At 41.4% G+C, this 21623-nt stretch overlaps 1 protein-coding gene across 1 annotated transcript in view; it reads left to right on the plus strand.

The window, feature by feature from the left end:
• Positions 1-21623, plus strand: part of LOC120532309 (coiled-coil domain-containing protein 171-like) — a 467526-nt gene that overhangs the window by 209924 nt on the left and 235979 nt on the right. Inside the window, exons 16-17 of the mRNA XM_039758204.1 lie at positions 12005-12512; positions 19307-19423. Of these exons, the coding sequence (XP_039614138.1) occupies positions 12005-12512; positions 19307-19423 (625 nt within the window). The remainder of the gene's footprint in view (positions 1-12004; positions 12513-19306; positions 19424-21623) is intronic.

Consider the following 21623-nt stretch of genomic DNA (forward strand, 5'->3'; position numbering starts at 1 on the left):
CCGCTCGGTTTTGCAGACTGGTGGCACCCAGCGTCAAAGCAGTGCTACTGTTCCTATGTGGTTTACTCATTATTTTCATGACGCGGCTTTATAAATACACTGAAACTAACCGCATATTGTTTATTAGCGTAACGCATTTGATTGTAATTAACTTGTAACAATATAATGGTCCAGGGAACAGCCATAGTATTCCAAATACCATAACTGCTTTAGCGTTGTTACTCTCACTTCTCCTCCTTCTTCTTTCATCTCCTCCCGTTAGGAGTTGCCACAGCGGATCATCTTTTTCCATATTACTCTCACTGCATCACTCGCAGTATTTATATCACTGTATCTGAGTGTGAATCACAGCAGCAGCTGATCGGTAAGAGAATTATCGGTATACAGCTTCAAGGACATGCTGTCTCAGCCACTGCAAAACGTTTTAACGCCTTTCCTGTACAGACCTCGCGGTTCAGAAACAGTTTCATCCCAAGAACTTTAAATGCACTCAATCAATTGCTCCTTGTAGAAATGTTAGGACTTATAAGTAGGCTACAATCACCCCACTGTAAACTTACACTACAGTTATAATATCGCACAACCTGAGCCACTTTATAAAGCGCGTATTTACATATGATGACGATATCATTTTAAGGTGAAATGCAGCAAAATATGTTTGTTAAATTATACAGATAAAACTTTAACTTCATTTAAATAATCTATATTCTTCACTGGGACTGGCGTGAAGGATAGAATAATTAAACATGTACTACGAAGATATTTCAATGTTCCTTAAACGTTTTGAAGAATCGGCGCTAAGCTTACAGATGGCTTAACTTCTATTACAGAGCTGATTGTGTGGCGATCGGTTACTTGGGGAAAGAAAAGCAAGGACTGCAGTGACGGCTACGCCAATATATATTTAATATAAAACAGAAAGAGAAAATAACAACACAGCTAAAAACGCAGCAACAAATTTCGGCAAAAGTTAAATGCTTGTGTCATGAGCACGAGGGCTATGCAGTGTCTGCAACGGACGAGGCCATCCACCGTGCATAAGATAACATATTGACATTGGCCGAGAAGGAGCCACCGATTCTTCCTCTGCCCAGTGCCACCACAAGCCTAGAGCCGCCCCTGAGTACTGCTGCAATAAATTATTTCATCGAAGTGAAACACATGTTTAATAACGTGCTTTAACTCCTATCATCATGAAAATGATATCTTGTATACATCTCAGTATTTTAGTTATTCAGAGAGCTGTAATATCACGAATGTAATGGATTCTGTGTCCAGTTGGAGGAAGAGAGCCGGTTTAAGAAGCAAGTAGTGATTCACACACACAGAGCACATAGAAGATCAAATACAAAACAAAGCATTTAACGTGCTACTTTAATTACGATGTGATTTGAGAAACTGGTTAATTAAACGATTTTAAGATGAAGTTTATGATGTTCTACTTTAATGACAAAATAAACTACGTGATTAAAGTGGAAATGTCGAGATTGAAGTTGACATTTCGTGCTTTTTCCCCACCGTGTGCCTTTTTTCTCTGTACCCTAATAAGCTTTCATATGACACTCAGACAGTGGGCTACAACTCTTCTTTTCACGGCGACTTTGATATGTGACTTCTTTTTTATTTCCGGCACTGTGCGATTTTGTGGATGTGAGCTTTCAAGTTTCTCCAACACGCTATGTCACTCGATCAACTTCCTTTTGTTGATTATACCACGGTTTATTTGAACAAATAGTATGTTTTTCCTTTGCCTCCACTTGGTATTCGCTGAAATTCTTATATTTTCCCCCGTGCTTTTCCCATTGTCTTTTCACAGAAGGCTGCGCTTAAGGGCGATTTATATTGATTTGCATATTCAAAGAGGCGTAATTATGGGAGGATCTGGGGCGTTACATAATGCGCGTGCACGAGCGTTAGTTTTCACGCTGATCGGGATTTATGTAGCGGAAGAACGTGGAAGTTGGAGTACGCACAGATTCCTGCATCTGGATTTTTCTGTGCGTAAGCACATTTCGGCTTTTGTGCTTACGCCATGTTATAGTGCGAGTTTTACGCACGCCGTTATACATGAGGCCCCTGGTTCATATGCAATTTAAAGCTTAGGTCAGAATCAATGAAAATTAACGTAAATTATTTACGTCTTCTTTGACTTTGAAACCTACGCAATCAAGTTTAATTTCTAATACTCTTACTATTTCCATATTTGATTTCTGTTACATTGCAATGTAGTTAACAAGTTAATATGCATTTAATTTTGGCACAAATAGTCTCCCATTTTAGGACTAATAATGACGTGGCAAGTTGAAAGTGATACGGGTGAGCCAGTCATCTCCTACTATACCAGAAAAAGCCCCAGTGCTTCAAAAATAGGGATGGGTCGAGGCGAGATGTGTCAGTGTCTGAATACTTGTGCTGATGGGATTGCATTTTTTTTTTGACACTAACAGCCTTCTTTGTCTTAAACTACTCCTGTCAAAACTTTTTTGGAACATATCACAGGCATCAAATTCGGAATAAACAGCGGAATTGTTTAGGTAAAATAGGAACTACCTTGTCTTTATAGTGTTTTTGTTTCAATTCAAGGCAAGGTAAATTAACCAGAGGTGGGTAGAGTAGCCAAAAAGTTTACTCAAGTAAGAGGAGCTTTACTTTAAAATAATATTACTCAAGTAGAAGTAAAAAGTAGTCATCCAAAAAATGACTCAAGTAGCAGTAAAAAAGTACTTGGTGAAAAGACTACTCAAGTACTGAGTAACTGTTCCAAGTCTATATACAGTATATAAAATTATTTTCGCATTTGAAATGGAAATTATGTATGACCACGTGATATGGAAATTACGTATTACATAGTGCACCCCGTATCGCCCTCTCCCAGCCCTCTGCACTGGACTCCAGCGCTGAGAGACAGACAAAACTGCCACATTGTAACTTGTTTTTAATTCCCAGTACTTGATAGTAGAAGAGATGAAGAAAACAGCTTTGCGTCTTTACACTTTTTAACTGCGCCGAGCTGTAAACCTCCTTCAGCGTTGACGGGTCGTAACAACAAAGTGGACGCTGGGAGGTGCGGTTTACTAATCACTTAGCGAAACAAGTACACAGAAACTCGCCGATATATCCCATAGAAGTGCGTCCTGACTTACTGATATTGAAAAGAAGTAAACAGAAACTCTTACTGGTATTGAAAAGTAAAAACAGAAATACGCTGATCTATCCCATAGAAGTGCGCCCTGCGTCGTCCTCTCCCAACCCTCCTCTCTGGACTCCAGCGTTGTATATTGTAACTTTTTTTTTTATTCCCAGTGCTTGATAGCTTTGCTTCTTTCCACTTTTTAACTGCGCCGAGCTGTAAACCGCCTTCAGCGGCAACGGGGCGTGAGAACAAAGCAGACACTGGGAGGCGCAGTTTAAATTTGAATCACGTGGGATGTGTTGTTCAGACGGCAATGTGAAATTAACACCTTTAAGCCATCCACCTGTACCGTTGTTGTCTCTTATTTGTGCCGCAAATCCACATTCAACTCATTTTCGACAGAACATTACGAAATACAATTCGTGTTTTCAGATGACATCGTTTGGCAGCACGGCTCCTACCGAACAGTCTAGGTTTATGCCGACATTTAAAATACCGGGGCAAATCCCAAAAAACAATTTATTGGGGAACTTCAGGAACCGTCAACATCAACAAAAAGAGTCAGGTTACACAGAGAAAGTGAGACAGAAGCAGATCGAGAGAGAAGGCTCGCTGATCAACATATACGACAATCACAATTGAGGGCCTCACAAACACCCGAACAATGTGCTGAGCAGAATCGGATTCGACGGATGCAGTCTTCACAGGCTACCATGTCACACAGGCATCAGTTGCCTGATGCGAGCCACAAATTCCCTCAGAGTATGCATTTTATTTTTTTTCCCTTCCGCTCAGTGAGCGAAGCCACTGGGTAATCTGCTGGTAATAAAATAAAAAAATGAGTAAAAATAAGTAACATCTTTACAAAATAAAGATGCACAAATAACACAAAGTTCCAAATCTCAGTTTCTCACAACAAAGCTTTTGAAGCCGATACCTACAGTAGGTAACATGAACAGTGCAAACTACTTACAGTGACGACATACAGTACTGTACACTGACAGTATAATACTTCACATGCACTTTGTGGTGTAGCGGGTCTGCGGATTAAAATAAATAAATAAATACAATAAATAAAAGGCCAGTTTCAGATCCATAAAGCCATGTCACTCTCCGTGGGCGCAATTGCACGACCGTGGGGAGTTAATGAGGTAGTTGGAGTGATGTGCAGGTGCGATCGGTCTCAGTTGCTTCATTGGCTTCCTGCGGAGTGTGATTAAGGCCCACAGAGATGAGAGTGTATATATATCAGCACAAAAAGAGTAGGGGGAATCAAAGAAAACGAGAAACTACACGAGGTTAAAAGACATGAAAGGCAGGCTAGGGAACGACGATCTGGTTCTTGCAGTGAAGCTGTGACCGTTTAGCAGTGAACAGGAGCCCCGCACGACTAAAAAGTCTCTCAAAGGCTGCAAGACGTCGCAGGAAGTTTGTGTGTGGTCATGTGACTGCATGGCTACATCTGATTGGTGAAACAGTCATGTAGCAGATCCACTGGCAACTTCTCTCCTGGAAAAATATAGTTTAATGTATAAATGGAAAAAAGTAACGAGTCGAGTGTTGCCCAAAGTAGCGGAGTAAGAGTAGCGTTTCTTCTTCACAAATGTACTCAAGTAAAAAGTAGGGTGCAGTAAAACTACTCTTAGAAGTACAAGTTTTTAAAAAAGTTACTCAAGTAAATGTAACTCGTTACTACCCACCTCTGAAATTTACCAATAAGTTCTTTATGTTCTTATTTACAATTTCCATACTGTCCCAACGCTTTTGGAATTGAGGTCTTCAAATTATCCTTTTGTGTTACTAAAAGATTAACGCAGCGTCCTGCCCCAGGCACAATACTTTTTTAGTAGAAGTAGGCTTTGCCTTTGTTTAGTATTGATTTTGTACACTTTAAGACAGTAGTGTGGAAGAATACATTCTGCAGTGGACTTTTATTTGTGAGGGTCACGCTGTTTGTGTTATTTTAAAGGCGCTTTGGACTGTTTTTTCTTTGGTTGGAGTTTGCTTTAGGCCCATTCATAGGATTAGCAATCATGTAATGGAGTTTTATTATTAAAACCAGTCTTAAGATACACAGAGCACCTTTTTTTAATGGTTTATTATTTATTGAAGCTAACTAAACAGCATTATGAGATGCTTTGAGGTGGAGTGCAGGAGCCAAGGTGATGCATGTCTCCTACATTCTGAGTTATTAGTTCAGTCAATGCCCTTGATTGTTAACACCCTTGTCTCCAACTCAGTGCCATTGCCAGCTTCCCCTTAACGCTTGCCATCTGTCTTGTCACCCGTACTGGGACATGGTAAATTCTCTGTCTTGACCTTTTTGCCTTAGATTGGGAGTGCTGGATCACCTCCAAAGCTTCTACCCAGAGGCCCTTGGAGAAAGTTGCTACTGATGGGGGGCCATGAGAAGTGTGGACACCAGCTGAAGGGTCATTCATCATGTTAAGCACCTTTGCCCAGCAAGACAGGGCATTGCATTTGGTGGTGCTGGAGAGTTGATGCAACCACAACCCTGATCCTCAACAGGTCATCTGGCAGCAGTACAGGATTGGTAGCTGAAGGTCAACTAGATACAATACAAGTCCATCAGTAGACACGATTGTTTTGTTTCCTAAAATATCTGGACAGGTGGTCATGAGAGAATTCAATTAAGAGGACTCATGACAGCTTGAGGAGCAAATGTGAGGACCCTACTGCGTTCACCACAGCAGTCATAGTTTTGATGTTCACATAAATGGTTCTTATCTTGGGCATACGTCACTAAATCAGAAACGTTTGCACTGTCTGAACCTCTTACTCATTTCCAGTCAAATGTACACTTTTTTTGATGGGTCCTTCATTCTTTTTCCTGTACTTGCCAAGTGCCGCTCAAGGTTCAAGGTGTCTTTATTTAGTCCTGGTTACACAAGAAAACATGGAATTTACCTTCTCAATTATATCTAATAGCAAGACAGAAGGAAATGAAACAAAACAAATAGAGACAAGACAGGTAAAGTAAGGTAAGACAGTTTGATAATGCGTATTTATGCACAAATTGTTACAGGATACATATCAAACCTTTCTCTGATATTCCTTATTAAAAACTTGGATGGCACTAGGAAGAAAGGAATTTCTGGAGTGATTTGTGTGGGTTTTCAAATCGACTCTCCTCCCCGATTTACTGAATTTAAGTTCTACATGTAATGGATATCTGTCATCAGTTGAGATGATTTCTAGTTTCTTTAGCTTTGTCCTCACTCGCACACACTCACCAGATCATCTGCAGTACGTCAGCCCCAATAACTTCAGCTGCATGCGTAGTAATCTGCTGGAGATTTTTTAAAATTTTGGTTTGTTAGACCACTAAACCAGGCAATTAAACTGAAAGTGATAACAGAATGAATCAGACTGTGATAAAACGACATGAGGTCCTTGTCTACTTTAAATAGTTTGAGTTTACGAAGGAGAAATAAATAAGGGCTGATTGCATTTAGAGAATATTTTTTTTTTGTATTTACATTCCAGTTAAGATTGTAATCTAAGTTAGTTCCTAAGTATTTATATTCAGTCACTATTTCTACTGCTGCTGCATCACAGTAAGGAGACCTGGGTTTGCTTCCCGGGTCCTCCCACCATGGAGTTTGCATGTTCTCCCCGTATCTGCGTGGGTTTCCTCCCACAGTCCAAAGACATGCAGGTTAGGTGTATTGGCGATTCTAAATTGTCCCGTGTGTGTGTTTGGTGTGTGGGTGTGCCCTGTGGTGGACTGGCGCCCTGCCTGGGGTTTGTTCCTGCCTTGCGCCCTGTGCTGGCTGGGATTGGCTCCAGCAGACCCCCGTGACCCTGTGTTAGGATATAGCGGGTTGGATGATGACTGACTGACTGTTTCTCCCCCAGAACAACAATGGGTGAACATACAGATCCCTGTCTCTTGAAATCAAATATAATTTCTTTGGTCTTTTTTTACGTTCAGAGTGAGAGAGTTTTTATTATACAGTTTACCATACAGTCCCCTTGATTTAGACACCGTTTATACACACATGTACAAGTTGGGTGTTGAAACCCGAAAAATCAATCATAAAATCAGACCCCGACTTGTACGCCTGTTCAAAAATGCCCTCCTCAAATCTCACATCATTTTCTCAGATGCATCAAACTTTGTTGCAGCAGCACAGTTACCAATTTCTTTTGCCACTTCAACGACATTTAATTTAAAACCAGCTTTGTATTTTCTTCTGATTGAACGCTCCATCGTAGGTAAGGGATGCTCTTACGATAAAGGTGTATGAGGATGCAAGATGCAAAAAACACAAATCAGTGCAAATGTTGCTTCAGAATAGTTTGGGTATTACTGTGTGGGCACGTAGGCACAATAGAGAACGAGAGGTTTGGAGCACACGCTGATACAGCGCATTGCCGCACCCGCGTAGAAAGGTGGGCGTTAGCATATCATAATCTCTTGGACCAATAGCGGGAGTTTTCTGCATTCGACTTATACAACCGACATTATAAAATACCAGAAATTATACGGTAAAATCAAGTCCCAACTTCTCTGCGAGTATATACGGTAGTGGCTTTCATCCTTCCCAGATAGACTAATTCCTTCCATTAATTTTCCTGTGATTCATGGTAAGCTTACTTGGCCCATAGTTGCTTGCCTGGTCACCCTTCTTATATAATCTTGTTCTATAATACGTTACCGTGGCTGTCCGTTTGTCTGTCCAGGATTTTAAATTCCCTGTAGCTCGCAAACCGTTTGACCAATTGACCTGAACTTTGGTACACATATACTACGTGATCTCTACTGTCCGATTCCAGAGTGATGATTTTTATTACTTTTATTTTTATTTAATTTTATTGTCAAATCAACTCTTGGCAGTGCACAGCTGCTTTCATCCCTACCACCTTCGCTGTCACTTCCCCTACATCTTCATATCATTCATGATGCAGATTGAACAAAAATTAAGAAAAACGTACAAAGTAATTGCAACACAAACACTTACTTAATCAGTTTTAATGCGAAAAGATGCTGATGTAAGAAGAGAAGAAGCGGGCCGCTAGGGAGGAGAAAAGAAGAGCTGCTCAGGAAGCAGCAAGCGCATCAACCTCAGAGCAAACGAGTGATAAACGTACAGAGAAAGAGTCTGAAAACTCTAGGAGCAGTGGAACGGGTTTAAAAATGTTTTACATGTAATGCAGGACAGATACGTACCTAAATTTGGAATTAATAGGAAACTAAAAAAAACTCCATGGTGGATTAATAAAGATTTAAAAAACAACAACTTTTATTTCAATAGCACATTTTAATACACATAATGTAGCTCAAAGTGCTTTACATGATGATGAAAGAGAAATAAAAGACAACACTAATTAACATAGAATAAGAGTAAGGTCCGATGGCCAGGGAGGACAGAAAAAACAAAAAAAAAAACTCCAGACGGCTGGAGAAAAAATAAAATCTGTAGGGGATCCAAGGCCACGAGACTGCCCAGCTCCCTCTAGGCATTCTACCTAACATAAATGACCTCAGTCAGTCCTCATGGTATTCAGGGTTCTCATCTTGATGATAACGGTCATGTGAACTTCTGGACTTTAAACCATCAATGTAGGGACATCACGGTGCTTTGATTACGCGGTGGTAAGGCACAGGTCGCACCGGTCACCGGGAAAAGAACAGAAGAGAGAGTAGGGGTTAGTACGGATTTTGGAGCCACCATGAATAGTAATGATAATGAATTGAATATACAGAGCATCAGGATTAAACTAAAATGAAGCTCTGAGAAAGCCATGTTAAAGTAATGTGTTTTTAACAGTTTTTTTAAGATAAAAAGAAATAAAGAAGACTAATGACTGCAAAGTCAATCGTAGAGCGTATGAGAAAATGAGGGCAACCATTAAGAAGGATATCAGGGTGGCTAAAAGACAGTTGGTGAGGAATAGAGCAGATAAGGCGAAAGACGACCCTAAGAGATTCTTTGAGTATTTTAGTAGTAAAAGATCAGTCAAGGTGTAGGGTAAGTGCATCAGAAATAGTAAAGGGGAATTCAAAGATACAGACAGTGAAATAGCGGATGCCCTAAACTTACATTTTTCTGAGGTGTTTACAAGTGAGCAAGTGGATAACCGCCGAGTGGTAACAGGGACTACTAAGGAGGTACTGAGGGATTTGGAAATTGTAGAGGGAGAAGTGCTGCTCAGATTAAATAAGATGAAATCAAACAAATCACCAGGCCCAGATAATATTTATTCTCATGTTCTTAAGGAGGCTGGTGAGTAAAAATGTAAACCTTGACACATATTTTTAGGTAGTTACTGCACACTGGAGAGATTCAGAAGGACTGGAAAATGGCAAATATCATCCTATTATATAAAGAGGGTGACGTGGGGATCCAAACCAACTACAGACCAGTAAGCTTAACTCGCATCTCAGGAAATTTAACGGAAGATTGAGCAACACATGGCAAGGACAGGAGTTATTAGGAACAGTCAGCGTGGGGTCAGAAGAGGAAGGTCGTGTTTTACTAACAGGCTGGAATTCTATGAGGAGGCAACAAAAGGATACGACCAGAGAGGAGCAGATGAGATTATTTATCTGGACGTTCAGAAAGCATTTGATAAGGTGCCACATGAGAGGTTGGGCATCAAATTAGAAGAAGTGGCAGTTCAGGGTGATGTTTTTTGATGGATGCAGAACTGGCTCAGACACAGGAAGCAGAGGGTGATGGTGTGAGTAACCTCATCAGAATTGGCCGATGTTAAGAGTGGTGACCAGCAGGGGACATTGCTGGGGCTGCTGCTATTTTTAATAAATATAAATGATTTAGATAGGAATATAAAGAACAAACTGGTCAAGTCTGCTGATGATACCAAGACAGGTGGATTAGCAGATAATTTGGAATCCGTTATATAAAAAAAAATATTAGGTTTGAATACACAATGGGCGGTCGGAAAATCGAGAGTACACCTTATGAGAAGGATTTAGGACTCATAGTGGACTCTTAAGCTACCGACTTCCCATCAGTGTTCAGAAGCCATTAAGAAGGCTAACAGAATGTCAGGTTATATAGCACGATCTGTGGAGTACAAGTTCAAGGAGGTTATGCTCAACCTTTATAATGCACTGGTGAGGCCTCGTCTGGAGTCCTGTGTGCAGTTTTGGTCTCCAGGCTACAAAAAGGACATAACAGCTCTAGAAAAGGTCCAGAGATGAGCGACTAGGCTGATTCCAGGTCTACAGGGGATGAGTTATGAGGAAAAGATTAAAAGAGCAGAGCCTTAAGGAGATGAAGAGGAGACCTGACTGAAGTGTTTAAAATGATGACGTGAATTAGTCCAGTGGATCGAGACGGTGACTTTAAAATGAATTCATCAAGAACACAGGGGCACAGTTGGAAACTTGTGAAGGGTACATTTTGCACAAACGTTAGGCAGTTTTTCTTTACACAGAGAATGATAGACACTTGGAATAAGCGACCATAGTAGTGCGGTAGACAGTAAGACTTTAGGGACTTTCAAAACTCGACTTGATGTTTTTTTGGAAGAAATAAGTGGTTAGGACTGGCGAGCTTTGTTGTGCTGAATGGCCTGTTCTCGTCTAGAGTGTTCTAATGTTTTAACTAGGAATGCTCAAGTAAAGTGTATTCACAGCACGTTATCGTGCAGTACGCCGTTACTGGTGGCATAATATTTGCTATTTTCCAGCTCTTTGGAATTCCCCAGTGTGCAGTGACTTCCTATAAATACGTTTCAAGGTTTTTTATCTGTACTCGCTAATTGCCTTGTGAACTCATGGGCAGATGTTATCTGGTCCTGGAGGTTTGTTTGATTCCAGCCTATTTAATCTGAGCAGCACTTCTCTCTCTAAAATTTCTAAATCACTCTGCACCTCCTTAGTTTTACCGCTGGGAGGTTATCCACTTCCACAAATGTGAGTGTGAAGCATCTGCTATTTCGCTGTATTTTTTATTCCTCCTTTATTATTCCTGATACCCTTCTCCTCCTCCTTGACTGTTGTTTTAGTATTACTAGGTAGCTTTCCCCCTGCTTGCTTCGCTCGCCAACCCCTTTCCCTTCCCAGCAGGCGCTACGCGCCGTTGTGAAGAGGTGGGCTGAACGCACTCCAAGGAGACACGGTTGCTCCTGCGAAACCCCTCTTAAATGGTGATACAACGGGAAACAAATAACAGTTTTTTTTTACCTCCTGTTTGCTCGATCAGCTGCTAGCATGCTGCTGCTGCCGTGCCGCGTGATCTGCATTTCGTGCGCCGCTTCGAACATTTTAAAGCCTGTACAGCAGCTGTCCTTTTTTCTCACTTCCTTGTTTCTCTTGTCCCCCAGACATCCTCAAACACTCTGCGATCTCTTTTCGATGTTCCGTTATTTCACCCAGTAATATCTTCCGTTTGTTTGCGCTAATGTGATCTTTACTCTCATTTTTCTGAGACTTTTGAATTTTCCTACTTCCATTATCTCTATGCTGATCTGCATCTGGATCACGGGACTTGCTTCCAAAGGTTGAAAGTATGATGTGACTTGTCCATCTTGTGGGACGTGAAAGTGTCTCTCTGCCTCTCTTCCAATGATCACATCTCGTCGCAGGAAGAAAGACTTGTTTCGTCGCAAGATTTTTTTTTATAGTAGAGAGAAAATACTTCATGAATCTCTTTGGGTTGTTTCGCCTTATCTCTTATATTCCTCTCTATCTGCGTTTTAGTGTCCCTAATATCTTTCTTAATGGTTGCCCTCATGTTCTCATGTGCCCTTCGATTCACATTGCAGTTATTTGTCTTCTATGCCTTTTTCGTCTGTTCTTTCTTTTGCTGCTTCTTTTCGTAACTCTTTACTAACGCGTTGCAGAATTGTTTTAATTTACCATTTGTTTCTTTACAGAAATATCAGGAGGTGGCAAACGTGTCCAAAGAAAGAGTCCTACATCTGGAGAAGACTCGGGATCAGATGACATTTGATCTTGCTCACTTTCATCAAACCATGCCCCAGTTACAAAAGGAAAAGGCTGCCCTCCTCTCTGGTTGTGCCTTGTTGGCTGGTGCCTTGTATCCACTTTATACTCAGCTCTGCGTCCTCTCCAGTCAGAAGGACTTACTTCAGCAGCAGGTCTCCACCGGAGAGAAAGCTATAAGCCACATGCAGACTCTCATTCATGCCTTGACCACTGAAGAGGATAAAGAAAAAGAGCAGGGGGAGCATCAGAAGACAAAACTAGCCACTGGACTTATCAAGATTTTTCGGAAGGGGGTCATAGTCATCTTAGCTGCCCACCGTTTTCTGGCCCTGGGGCAGAGCTCCTCCTGTCTGTTTACTTGGGCAGAGAACTTTCAGGAGCTTCCTGAAATGATGGTCTGTGTTGGGGGAAAGAAGCTGGAACCGCAGCTTACAAGTATGTACCAAATATGCTCTTCTTTATTTTGCTGTGTTTTGTTTTTGCTGTGCTTTTCATGTTCTGTTTTCTGGTAATCATCCATCCATCCATTATCCAACCCACTATATCCTAACTACAGGGTCACGGGGCTCTGCTGGAGCCAATCCCAGCCAACACAGGTCACAAGGCAGGAAACAAACCCCCCCAGCCCACCGCATGGCACACACACACCAAGCACACGCTAGGGCCAATTTATAAGGTTTTCAATTTAAAGGTAATCATTAGGAGAACGGAAAACTGCACCAGCTGGTTTGGGTTTGTATATCTGCAGTTAGGGAAATACATATTTGATCCCCTGCTGAATTTGTAAGTTGGCTCACTTACAGTGAAATGAACCGTCTCTAGTTTTTATGGTAGTTTCATTTTAATGGAGAGAGACAGAATATCAACCAAAACTGTAGAAAAAAACACTTTACATTGAAGTTATAAATTGATTACATCTGTGCGATTCAGCCAGCCAGCCAGCCATTTTATTGCATGACAATAACCCATGCTGCACTGCTGTTTTGTCTCGGTAGAGTAATACCTGTATATGACTCTCCATTCCCCTTTTGTATTTTTAATATGTAGCCTTTGTCAGAATGCCTCAGATCTCACAGACTTAACACTGTTTAGAAGGTATTGTAGTATATAACATCTCGTCACTTTCTCTTCTACATTTATAACCTCAGGCAATTAGGTATAGTAAAAGACAAGCAGGAGTTAAGTTACAATTTAAACAAAAGGCAAAGCCCTCACTGACTGACTGACTGACTCATCACTAATTCTCCAAGTTCCCATGTAGGTAGAAAGCTGAAATTTGGCAGGCTCATTCCTTACAGCTTACTTACAAAAGTTAAGCAGGTTTCATTTCGAAATTCTACACGTAACGGTCATAACGGTCGATAACGTTCGACAATGTCCGCCATGTTGAACTTTCTTATTTATGGCCCAAACCTTCACGAAATTTGGTAGGCGGCTTCCCTGCACTAACCGAAACCGATGTACTTACTAATTTCGATGGTATGATGCCACTGTCGGCCGCCATATTGAATTTTCCAAACGTCACTAATTCTCCAACTTCCCGTGTAGATAGAAGGCTGAAATTTGGCAGGCCCATTTCTTACAGCTTACTTACAAAAGTTAAGCAGGTTTATTTCGAAATTCTAGGCGTAACGATCAACATTGTCCGCCATATTGAACTTTCTTATTCATGGCCCCATCTTCACGATATTTGGTAGGCGGCTTCCCTGCGCTAACCGAAACCAATGTACATACTTATTTCGGTGGTATGACGCCACTGTCAGCTGCCATATTGAACTTTCCAACGTCACTAATTCTCCAACTTCCTGTGTAGGTAGAAGGCTGAAATTTGGAAGGCCCATTCCTTACAGCTTACTTACAACAATTAAGCAGGTATCATTTCGAAATTCTACACGTAACGGTCATAACGGTCAACAGCGTCCGCCATGTTCAACTTTCTTATTTACGTCCCCATCTTCATGAAATTTGGTAGGTGGCTTCCCTGAGCTAACCGAAACCGATGTACGTACTTATTTCGGTGGTATGACACCACTGTCAGCCGTCATATTGAGTTTTCCAACATCACTAATTCTCCAACTTCCCCTATAGGTAGAAGGCTGAAATTTGGCAGGCTCATTCCTTACAGCTTACTTACAAAAGTTAAGCAGGTTACATTTCGAAATTCTACACGTAACGGTCATAACGGTCAACAACGTCCGCCATGTTCAACTTTCTTATTTACGTCCCCATCTTCACGAAATTTGGTAGGCCGCTTCCCTGCACTAACCGAAACCAATGTACGTACTTATTTCGGTGGTATGATGCCACTGTCAGCCGCCATATTGAACTTTTCAACAGTCTTTGTTACTTATGGGCCCATCTTCAAGAAATTTGGCACGCGGGTTCCCAACGCTAACTGAATCCTACTTACTTACATATATACATCCATAGCCCGCAGCTCAGTCACCGTGTGAGGTGGCATTGGGTCCCCCATCTCAATGCCTCCCACGTTGTTGACTGCCTGCCTATATAAGGCCGTCCGTCGCTCCAGTCTCTATATTCCCTTCCTTGTTTCGCCACGGGATTCACGTCTCCCTAATGATAACTGCAGCCTTTTTATTTAATCCACGGCTTCTCCGCTGTTTTATTGTTTGTTTATTACGATTATAGTTATTGTGTAGGTATGTTAGACTTACTTTACATTGTTCAGGTACCCATTTCCTTTATCGTTCCAACCGTACCCCCATTAACATGTCTATCGAGGTGATCACCATCGATCAAGAACTGTCACTTACCGAGTGGTTTCCATGCCCGGAGATGGCACCTGCCTTTTCCATTCTCTTTGTTACATATTGCACGGCCATATCAGGCTCACTCTTGATATCCATTGTGTCTTATGTATTGAATGACTGGGACAGGTTCAAGGTGTGGACTGATGACGTACAGGAGATAATTAGACTACACAGGAGCACTAGAAGAGTGAAATGCTTAATCCCTTCACCTATGCTTCTTCATGTGAGTTGATGGCTGACGCTGAATTGTTCGGTTGTCGCTTTCAAGTGTACCGAAATGGCCAAATATTTTACACCTTTCGACAACCGCCAATGCCTCTTAAATATCTTAGATTGACAGGTGACAATTTCAGTAGTGGACACTTTGATGTTTATGAATGTTTAAACTCTCAAAAGCTGGATGTGATTTAATCGATGAAACTGGTTGTATGCTTACAACGCTTGACAGATGCCGAATGTCACTTCAAGCACAAGTCCTGCAAATACTGTCGTAATTGAAACAAACCATGAAACTCAAACCGATTATGACAGCAGCAATCCAAGCTGTGAGATTTGAAACAAGATTACTGTTCACATGGCCGACTGTACGTTACATCCTCAAGAGTAAGCTCAGCGCACAGCTTGGTCATATTACAACCGGAGGGCCGAACTGACAATGTTGTATACAAAGAGATCCTTAACAAATAATTATTGGTATATTTTCGCTCAGTTTAAAAAGGTTTAATTTTCTTCTTAATAAAATTTTAAGGCAGTACTTCGCCGCTGCGCAGCGCAGTATATATATATGACAGCATCACTCACAACAGTGACAAAACAATTACATTGACAATCATGTTACATTATTTTCAAAATGTTTACTTTTCTTTTTCATTACTTCTCCGCTGCGAAGCGCGGGTATTTTGCTAGTTGATAATATTCATAAAAAATCACAATATGCAAAGTACATTTGAATATTGGCCACCATACAACCTGATAAATGCTGATGTGTAGTTCCAGGTGGCACACAGATTTGTTAGTTACTTAAAATGTTTCTAGTTAAGTCCTCATTTGTGGTCAGCTTTCTTCAGAACAGGCCGCATGCCTGTCTCAATATGGCTGCCGAGCTGTGCTCTTCAATGTGTTGTCTTTTTCAGTTCATTGTGTTTAAGATGCTCTTTCATCAGCTCAGTCATCAGAGCCAATAGGGCATCATGGTATCTAAAGGCTTTTGATACAAGCCAATTCCAAACAGCCATACTTCAGACCAATGGGGGGACAGAATACCTTAACACCTGCCACCCCCCTTCTTTTAAGGTGAAGCTTGCCAGCTTGGTAGATTGGCTTTCCTGTGGGGGTTGATTGAGAGAGTCCTGCAGAGGAACATTTACCAAACTTGTTTGAGGCACTTTCCTCAACTCTGTCGTAAAATTACAAAGGATTGGTTCTTAAAAGGGGTGAAGGGGTTCTTAACCATCAAACCATTGCTGTTCTTATCAATAATAGATATTAGTGTTACAAATTACCAATAAAGACATACAAGAGTCCTGATCTGAGAATTTCTGGAAGATAATTGGCAAAAGAGTAATGGCAAGGGAACCCACTACAGTTACTGAACTGTGGAAAATGAAGCTCAAAAGAATGAAATGTTTTATGTTGAGTGACTTTTTTTTGCCTTTATTTTTTAAAACATTCCAGTAATAGTAAATATACCTGTAGCTTCTGGGACTGTAAACTTTGAGCAGCGACATTCACCAGTTTTAAAAGATAAATATCCATCCATTATCCAACCCGCTATTTCGTAACTACAGGGTCACGGGGGTCTGCTGGAGGAATCCCAGCCAACACAGGGCGCAAGGCAGCAAACAAACCCTGGGCAGGGCGCCAACCCACCGCAGGACGGGCACACACATACGCGCACACTAGGGACAATTTAGAATCGCCAACGCACCTAACCTGCATGTCTTTGGACTGTGGGAGGAAACCCACACAGACACGGGGAGAACATGCAAACTCCACACAGGGAGGACCCAGGAAGCGAACCCGGGTCTCCTTACTGCGAGGCAGCAGTGCTACCACTGCACCACCGTGCCGCCTGTGCTATACCATTTGTATGAAAATGTGCTATAGAAATAAATGTTGTGGTTGAAAGACTAAGTATGCCCCATGATTTAATAGCTTGTGGAAGCACCTTTAGCAGCCATAACTGGATGTAATCATTTCCTGTTTGACTTTATCAGTTTCTCATATTGTGGAGGAGGAATTGTGGCCCACTCTTCTTTACAACGTTGTTTCAGTTTATTGGGGTTTGCGGCGTTCGTTTCTGCACAGCCTGCCACAGTTGAGGTCTGGACTTTGACTGGGCCATTGCACCCCTTTGATTCTTTTCTTCTTCAGCCATTTTCTTGTAGATCTGCTTGGGCGCTTGGGATCATCGTCCTGTTATATGACCAAATTTCTGCTGAGCTTTAGCTGTTAGACAGATGGCCTACCTTTTGACTCTACATGTACAGGTAGTCCCCAGGTTACGGACATCCGACCTACGACTTACGAACGGGGCTGCAGCTGCGACGCATACGCCTCAGTAACTGCTGCTCCATCATCTTCGGCCTGGGGTCGCTGCAAGCGGTGGCTGGATGGAGGCTGGAGGGGGCCTGCTCGTGCAGTGTAGTATCCCTGGGGCGGCTCCCCGCGGCAAGCGATTTCATTGCCCACCCACCACACACGGCTTACCCGTTCGTTCTCGGTGGACGGCTGGTGATGCTGCATGCGGTGACCCAGTTGTGGTTGCACGGAGGCCATTGAGGGTGAACGGGGCGCAGTGGGTAGCATTGTAGTGTGCCTCGGATAGCTGCCTATTGAATGGAGGTGGTGGTGGGCGATTCACTAAACGCCTTTGGCCGCACCGTCTTTGTTCTCGCTGGACGGACGCTGCAGGCAGCATACTGTAGTGGAGGTGACTGTGTGGTGGGCTGGTGATGAACTGCCCCTCACCGCCCCAAGTCATTCTCAATAGCAAACTGCTTGAACTGTTACACACATAGCAGGAAGTTGTCTCTTGTCAGCACATCAGACGTGTTGACGACGGGTGCCTTCCTGCTGTGATAGCGTGTCCAGTGCTGTGCAGAAGAGCTCATCCTCACAGGTGGCGCAGTGGAAGTGCTGCTGCTTTTCAGTAAGGAGATTATGGAAGATTGTGGGTTTGTTTCCCGGTTCCTCCCTGTGTGGATTGCGCTTTGAGTGCTGAGAAAAGCGCTATATAAATGTAATGAATTATTATTATTATTATCTTATCCTTTTGTCTTCACCCTTCAAGAATGTCTCTGAAACAAAAATCTGATGCAAGTGCTGGTGATACAGTAAAGAAGAGAAAATCCATCACCATGGAAAATAAAATAAAAATAATGTAAAGGTCAGAGAGAAGTGAAACTCCATCATTCATTGGCAGAGCACTTGGTCACCGTCAGCCAACAATAGCATTTACTAAATTTATGTACCTGTTCCGACTTACATACAAATTCAACTTAAGTACAAACCTACTGTCCCTATCTCGTATGTAGCCCGGGGACTGCCTGTACTTGGGTTTACAGAGGAGTATGTGGTCCATTCGATTATTGCAAGGTGCCCAAGTCCTGAGTTTGCTGGGATATCCACTTCTGGGATGTTTGGCAACTGTCTTGTTCGTTTTCCACTTGTGAATAATCTGTTCACGCTGTTGAATGACAGACTTCAATTTACAAATGGCCTTATAGCCGTTCCTAGGTGGATGACATGAAACAGTTGCTTCTCGAAGATCATTGCTGATGGCCTTGGCATTGTGTTCACACACACACACACACATCTAAATGCTCCAGACCAGCAACCTGCCAAAACTTCTGCTTGTATTGAGGTGGTCCCACTTGCTGGTGATCAGTTAATCAAGTGCATTTGATTAGCAGCAGACGGCTGTTACTTACCCTCTTGATTCCTATAGAAGCAGTAAGGGGGTACTTGAGTTTTTCACACACTGCTTCTGCATGTTTGGCTTAGTTTTATATAATAATAGTGTGATATGTCATGTTTTGTTACTCACCTGAGGTTGCATTTAACTAATTTTAAGGACCAGATGATTTTTTTTTAATCATGTCCCGATATGTAAATCCTTGGATTTGAAAAAGGGCGTATTTTCTTTTTTACATGACTGTAGATAAGACATTTTTTTGTTTCTGTAATGGTTTTCAACCAGTGCTGCTCTTTCAGTTTGAACTATGCATCTCTTTAGAATCCTTACCGACGTGCACCATAAGCCCACCTTAATGGTGTAGCTTTACTAATGTGACTCTTACTACGCTTTAAAAATGTTTAATCTGAGGTGTGGATAATGTGCAGAGCAGTGAAAAAAACATTCAATCCTGTCAGTCAGTGAAGACTTTTTTTTTATTCTAACCAAGTGTTTGTTTGTTTTTCATCTCTTCCCCCCCTCCCGATCCATCCTTGATCCAGGGCAGAACAAAGAACACAGACATACCATCCAGGCCTTAAGGTGGTTGACAAGTTCTGATCTCCATGCTGCTGTGGTCAGCGCTACAGCAGAGCTGCATGAAGCCATTTCAAACGCAGGCAAGCTTATTTTTCTTTTGGCTCGTTTTTTCTTTTTAAAAAAAAAAAAACAATAAAATGAAATGAAATGGCGGGAGGGGGTGCAGGATGACAGCATAAATTTAAAACACATCGAGAGCAGTTTGAATAATAATTTGAACCAAGGGTCTTTCTGATTTGTGGAAGTTTACAAGATTTGCTAGAAGTTGGCAAATTGACTGCTGGGCCGTTTATTACCAAGACATTGCAGAATTGGCCTATGCTTATCTTTATATCTATATTACTTTGTATATATATATGTGTGTGTGTGTATATATATATATATATATATTATACATACAGCAGACCCCCCTCGAAGTCACGTTTCAGGGTTCACGGATTTTTAATTACATTTTTATTAATTGTTAGCAGAAAGCGCAAAAAATCCTCCGCAATTTTTTATGTCTTTTTTTGTGGCAATACTGTGTCGTAGAGAGAACAGGAACCAACCGCTGAGGGTAACGCGGTTTGGGATGGTGAAAGTAGCCAATCCGAGAGCGTTATTCATTTCTCCTTGCTGCTGATTGACTGCTGCCCTGTGACGCGACTCCAGCTGAGTGTCCTCGTGTTTTCCATTTTGTTATTGTATTCATTTTGCTGTTCTTAAGATGTTACCGAATCACCTTGCACCTTCTAAGGCTTCTTGCACTGAGCCTAAGCGCCAGATACTCCAGGAGACGGTTGAATTACGGGATCTGCTCCGGGAAGTAAAAAGTTATGCTGTAGTAGCGTGCCACTATGGCATTAATGAAAGCACCGCACACTACATAAAGAAGAACAAAGCAGCAATCTGGAGTACCGTATCTGTAAGTTTCTGTGATAGTGCCAAAAAGGTAACGACCGTAAGGAATAAAAATATCATCAGGATGGAATCTGCCTTGGCATTGTGGATCACAGATTGCAGGAAGAAGAACATCCCCTTGGACGGTAACATCATCCGTGAGAAAGCACAGAAATTGTACCAGCAGTTCGCTACAGGAGACATTGTAGCAACTTCCCATCACAATGTTCCTGAAAACTATAAAGAAAAGCCAGCATGAAACCCCACCAGAAGAAGACCCGTCCAAAGATACGACTCCTCCTGAAGAGCCTGAAGATAAGGGGCACCCGAGGAGTTTTAAATCCTCTGCATTGTACTGCACATCTACTTCATCATCATCATCATCATCAATGTCATTCATCATTGGTGAGTACCCGTACATTTTACTGTATTTTAATTCAATGAAATTATTATGTATTTACTCTACTTATAACAAAGAAAATGACAGCGCATACCAAAGAAAACGCGCTTGCATGAATTACAATACGTATAGCGGTACATCGGTATTTTACATTCTAGCACCGCCGGAGACATAGCAGTACAGTACTGTACAGTATACGGGTTTACCTTTACATTCTGTTTTTAGGTAATTTTTTAGGTAATGTATTAAGGTGAGTTTGCAATCAAATTAAAGTGTTTTGGGGTCATGCTGTATTTAGGGTTTAAACTATAAAAATAGGCATTTAAAAGGCATTTTTTAACCACACTCAAAAGTCGCGGTTTTTCACAATTCGCGGGTGCTCTTGGAACGTAACCCCCGCGAATTCTGGGTGTGTACTATATACATACATACTAGGGGGGCAAGCCCCACTTGCGGCCAGAATATTTGTAAAATCTGTAAATGTTCAAAAAGAAAATAATTATTTATTGGAGTCCAAATCATGAAATTCTATAAATATGTAAAAGAAAAATTAATTATTACTTAACAGAGTAAAAATCATGAAATGAGAATAAAATATTTCCTCTCTTACCGATTGGAGTATTCCCGTTAAACTGATGTCCACTATGCTCGATGAGTATTAATAAGAGACTAAATAAATGACCCAGTCGTCATAACTGACAAAAACCACGACTTTCTTGATAATTTCTTTTATAATTTAAAACGGAATAAGAATCTGAAAATAAAATCACATTAAAGTTCGATAAATTCTGAAATGAATGATACCAAAGATACAGTTAGGTCCATAAATATTTGGACAGGGACAACTTTTTTCTCATTTTGGTTCTGTACATCACCACAATGAATTTTAAATGAAACAACTCAGATGCAGTTGAAGTGCAGACTTTCAGCTTTAATTCAGTGGGTTGAACAAAACGATTGCATAAAAATGTGAGGCAACTAAAGTATTTTTTAACACAATC

Source organism: Polypterus senegalus, chromosome 7 (genome assembly GCF_016835505.1).
Source record: "Polypterus senegalus isolate Bchr_013 chromosome 7, ASM1683550v1, whole genome shotgun sequence".
Lineage (NCBI taxonomy): Eukaryota > Metazoa > Chordata > Cladistia > Polypteriformes > Polypteridae > Polypterus > Polypterus senegalus.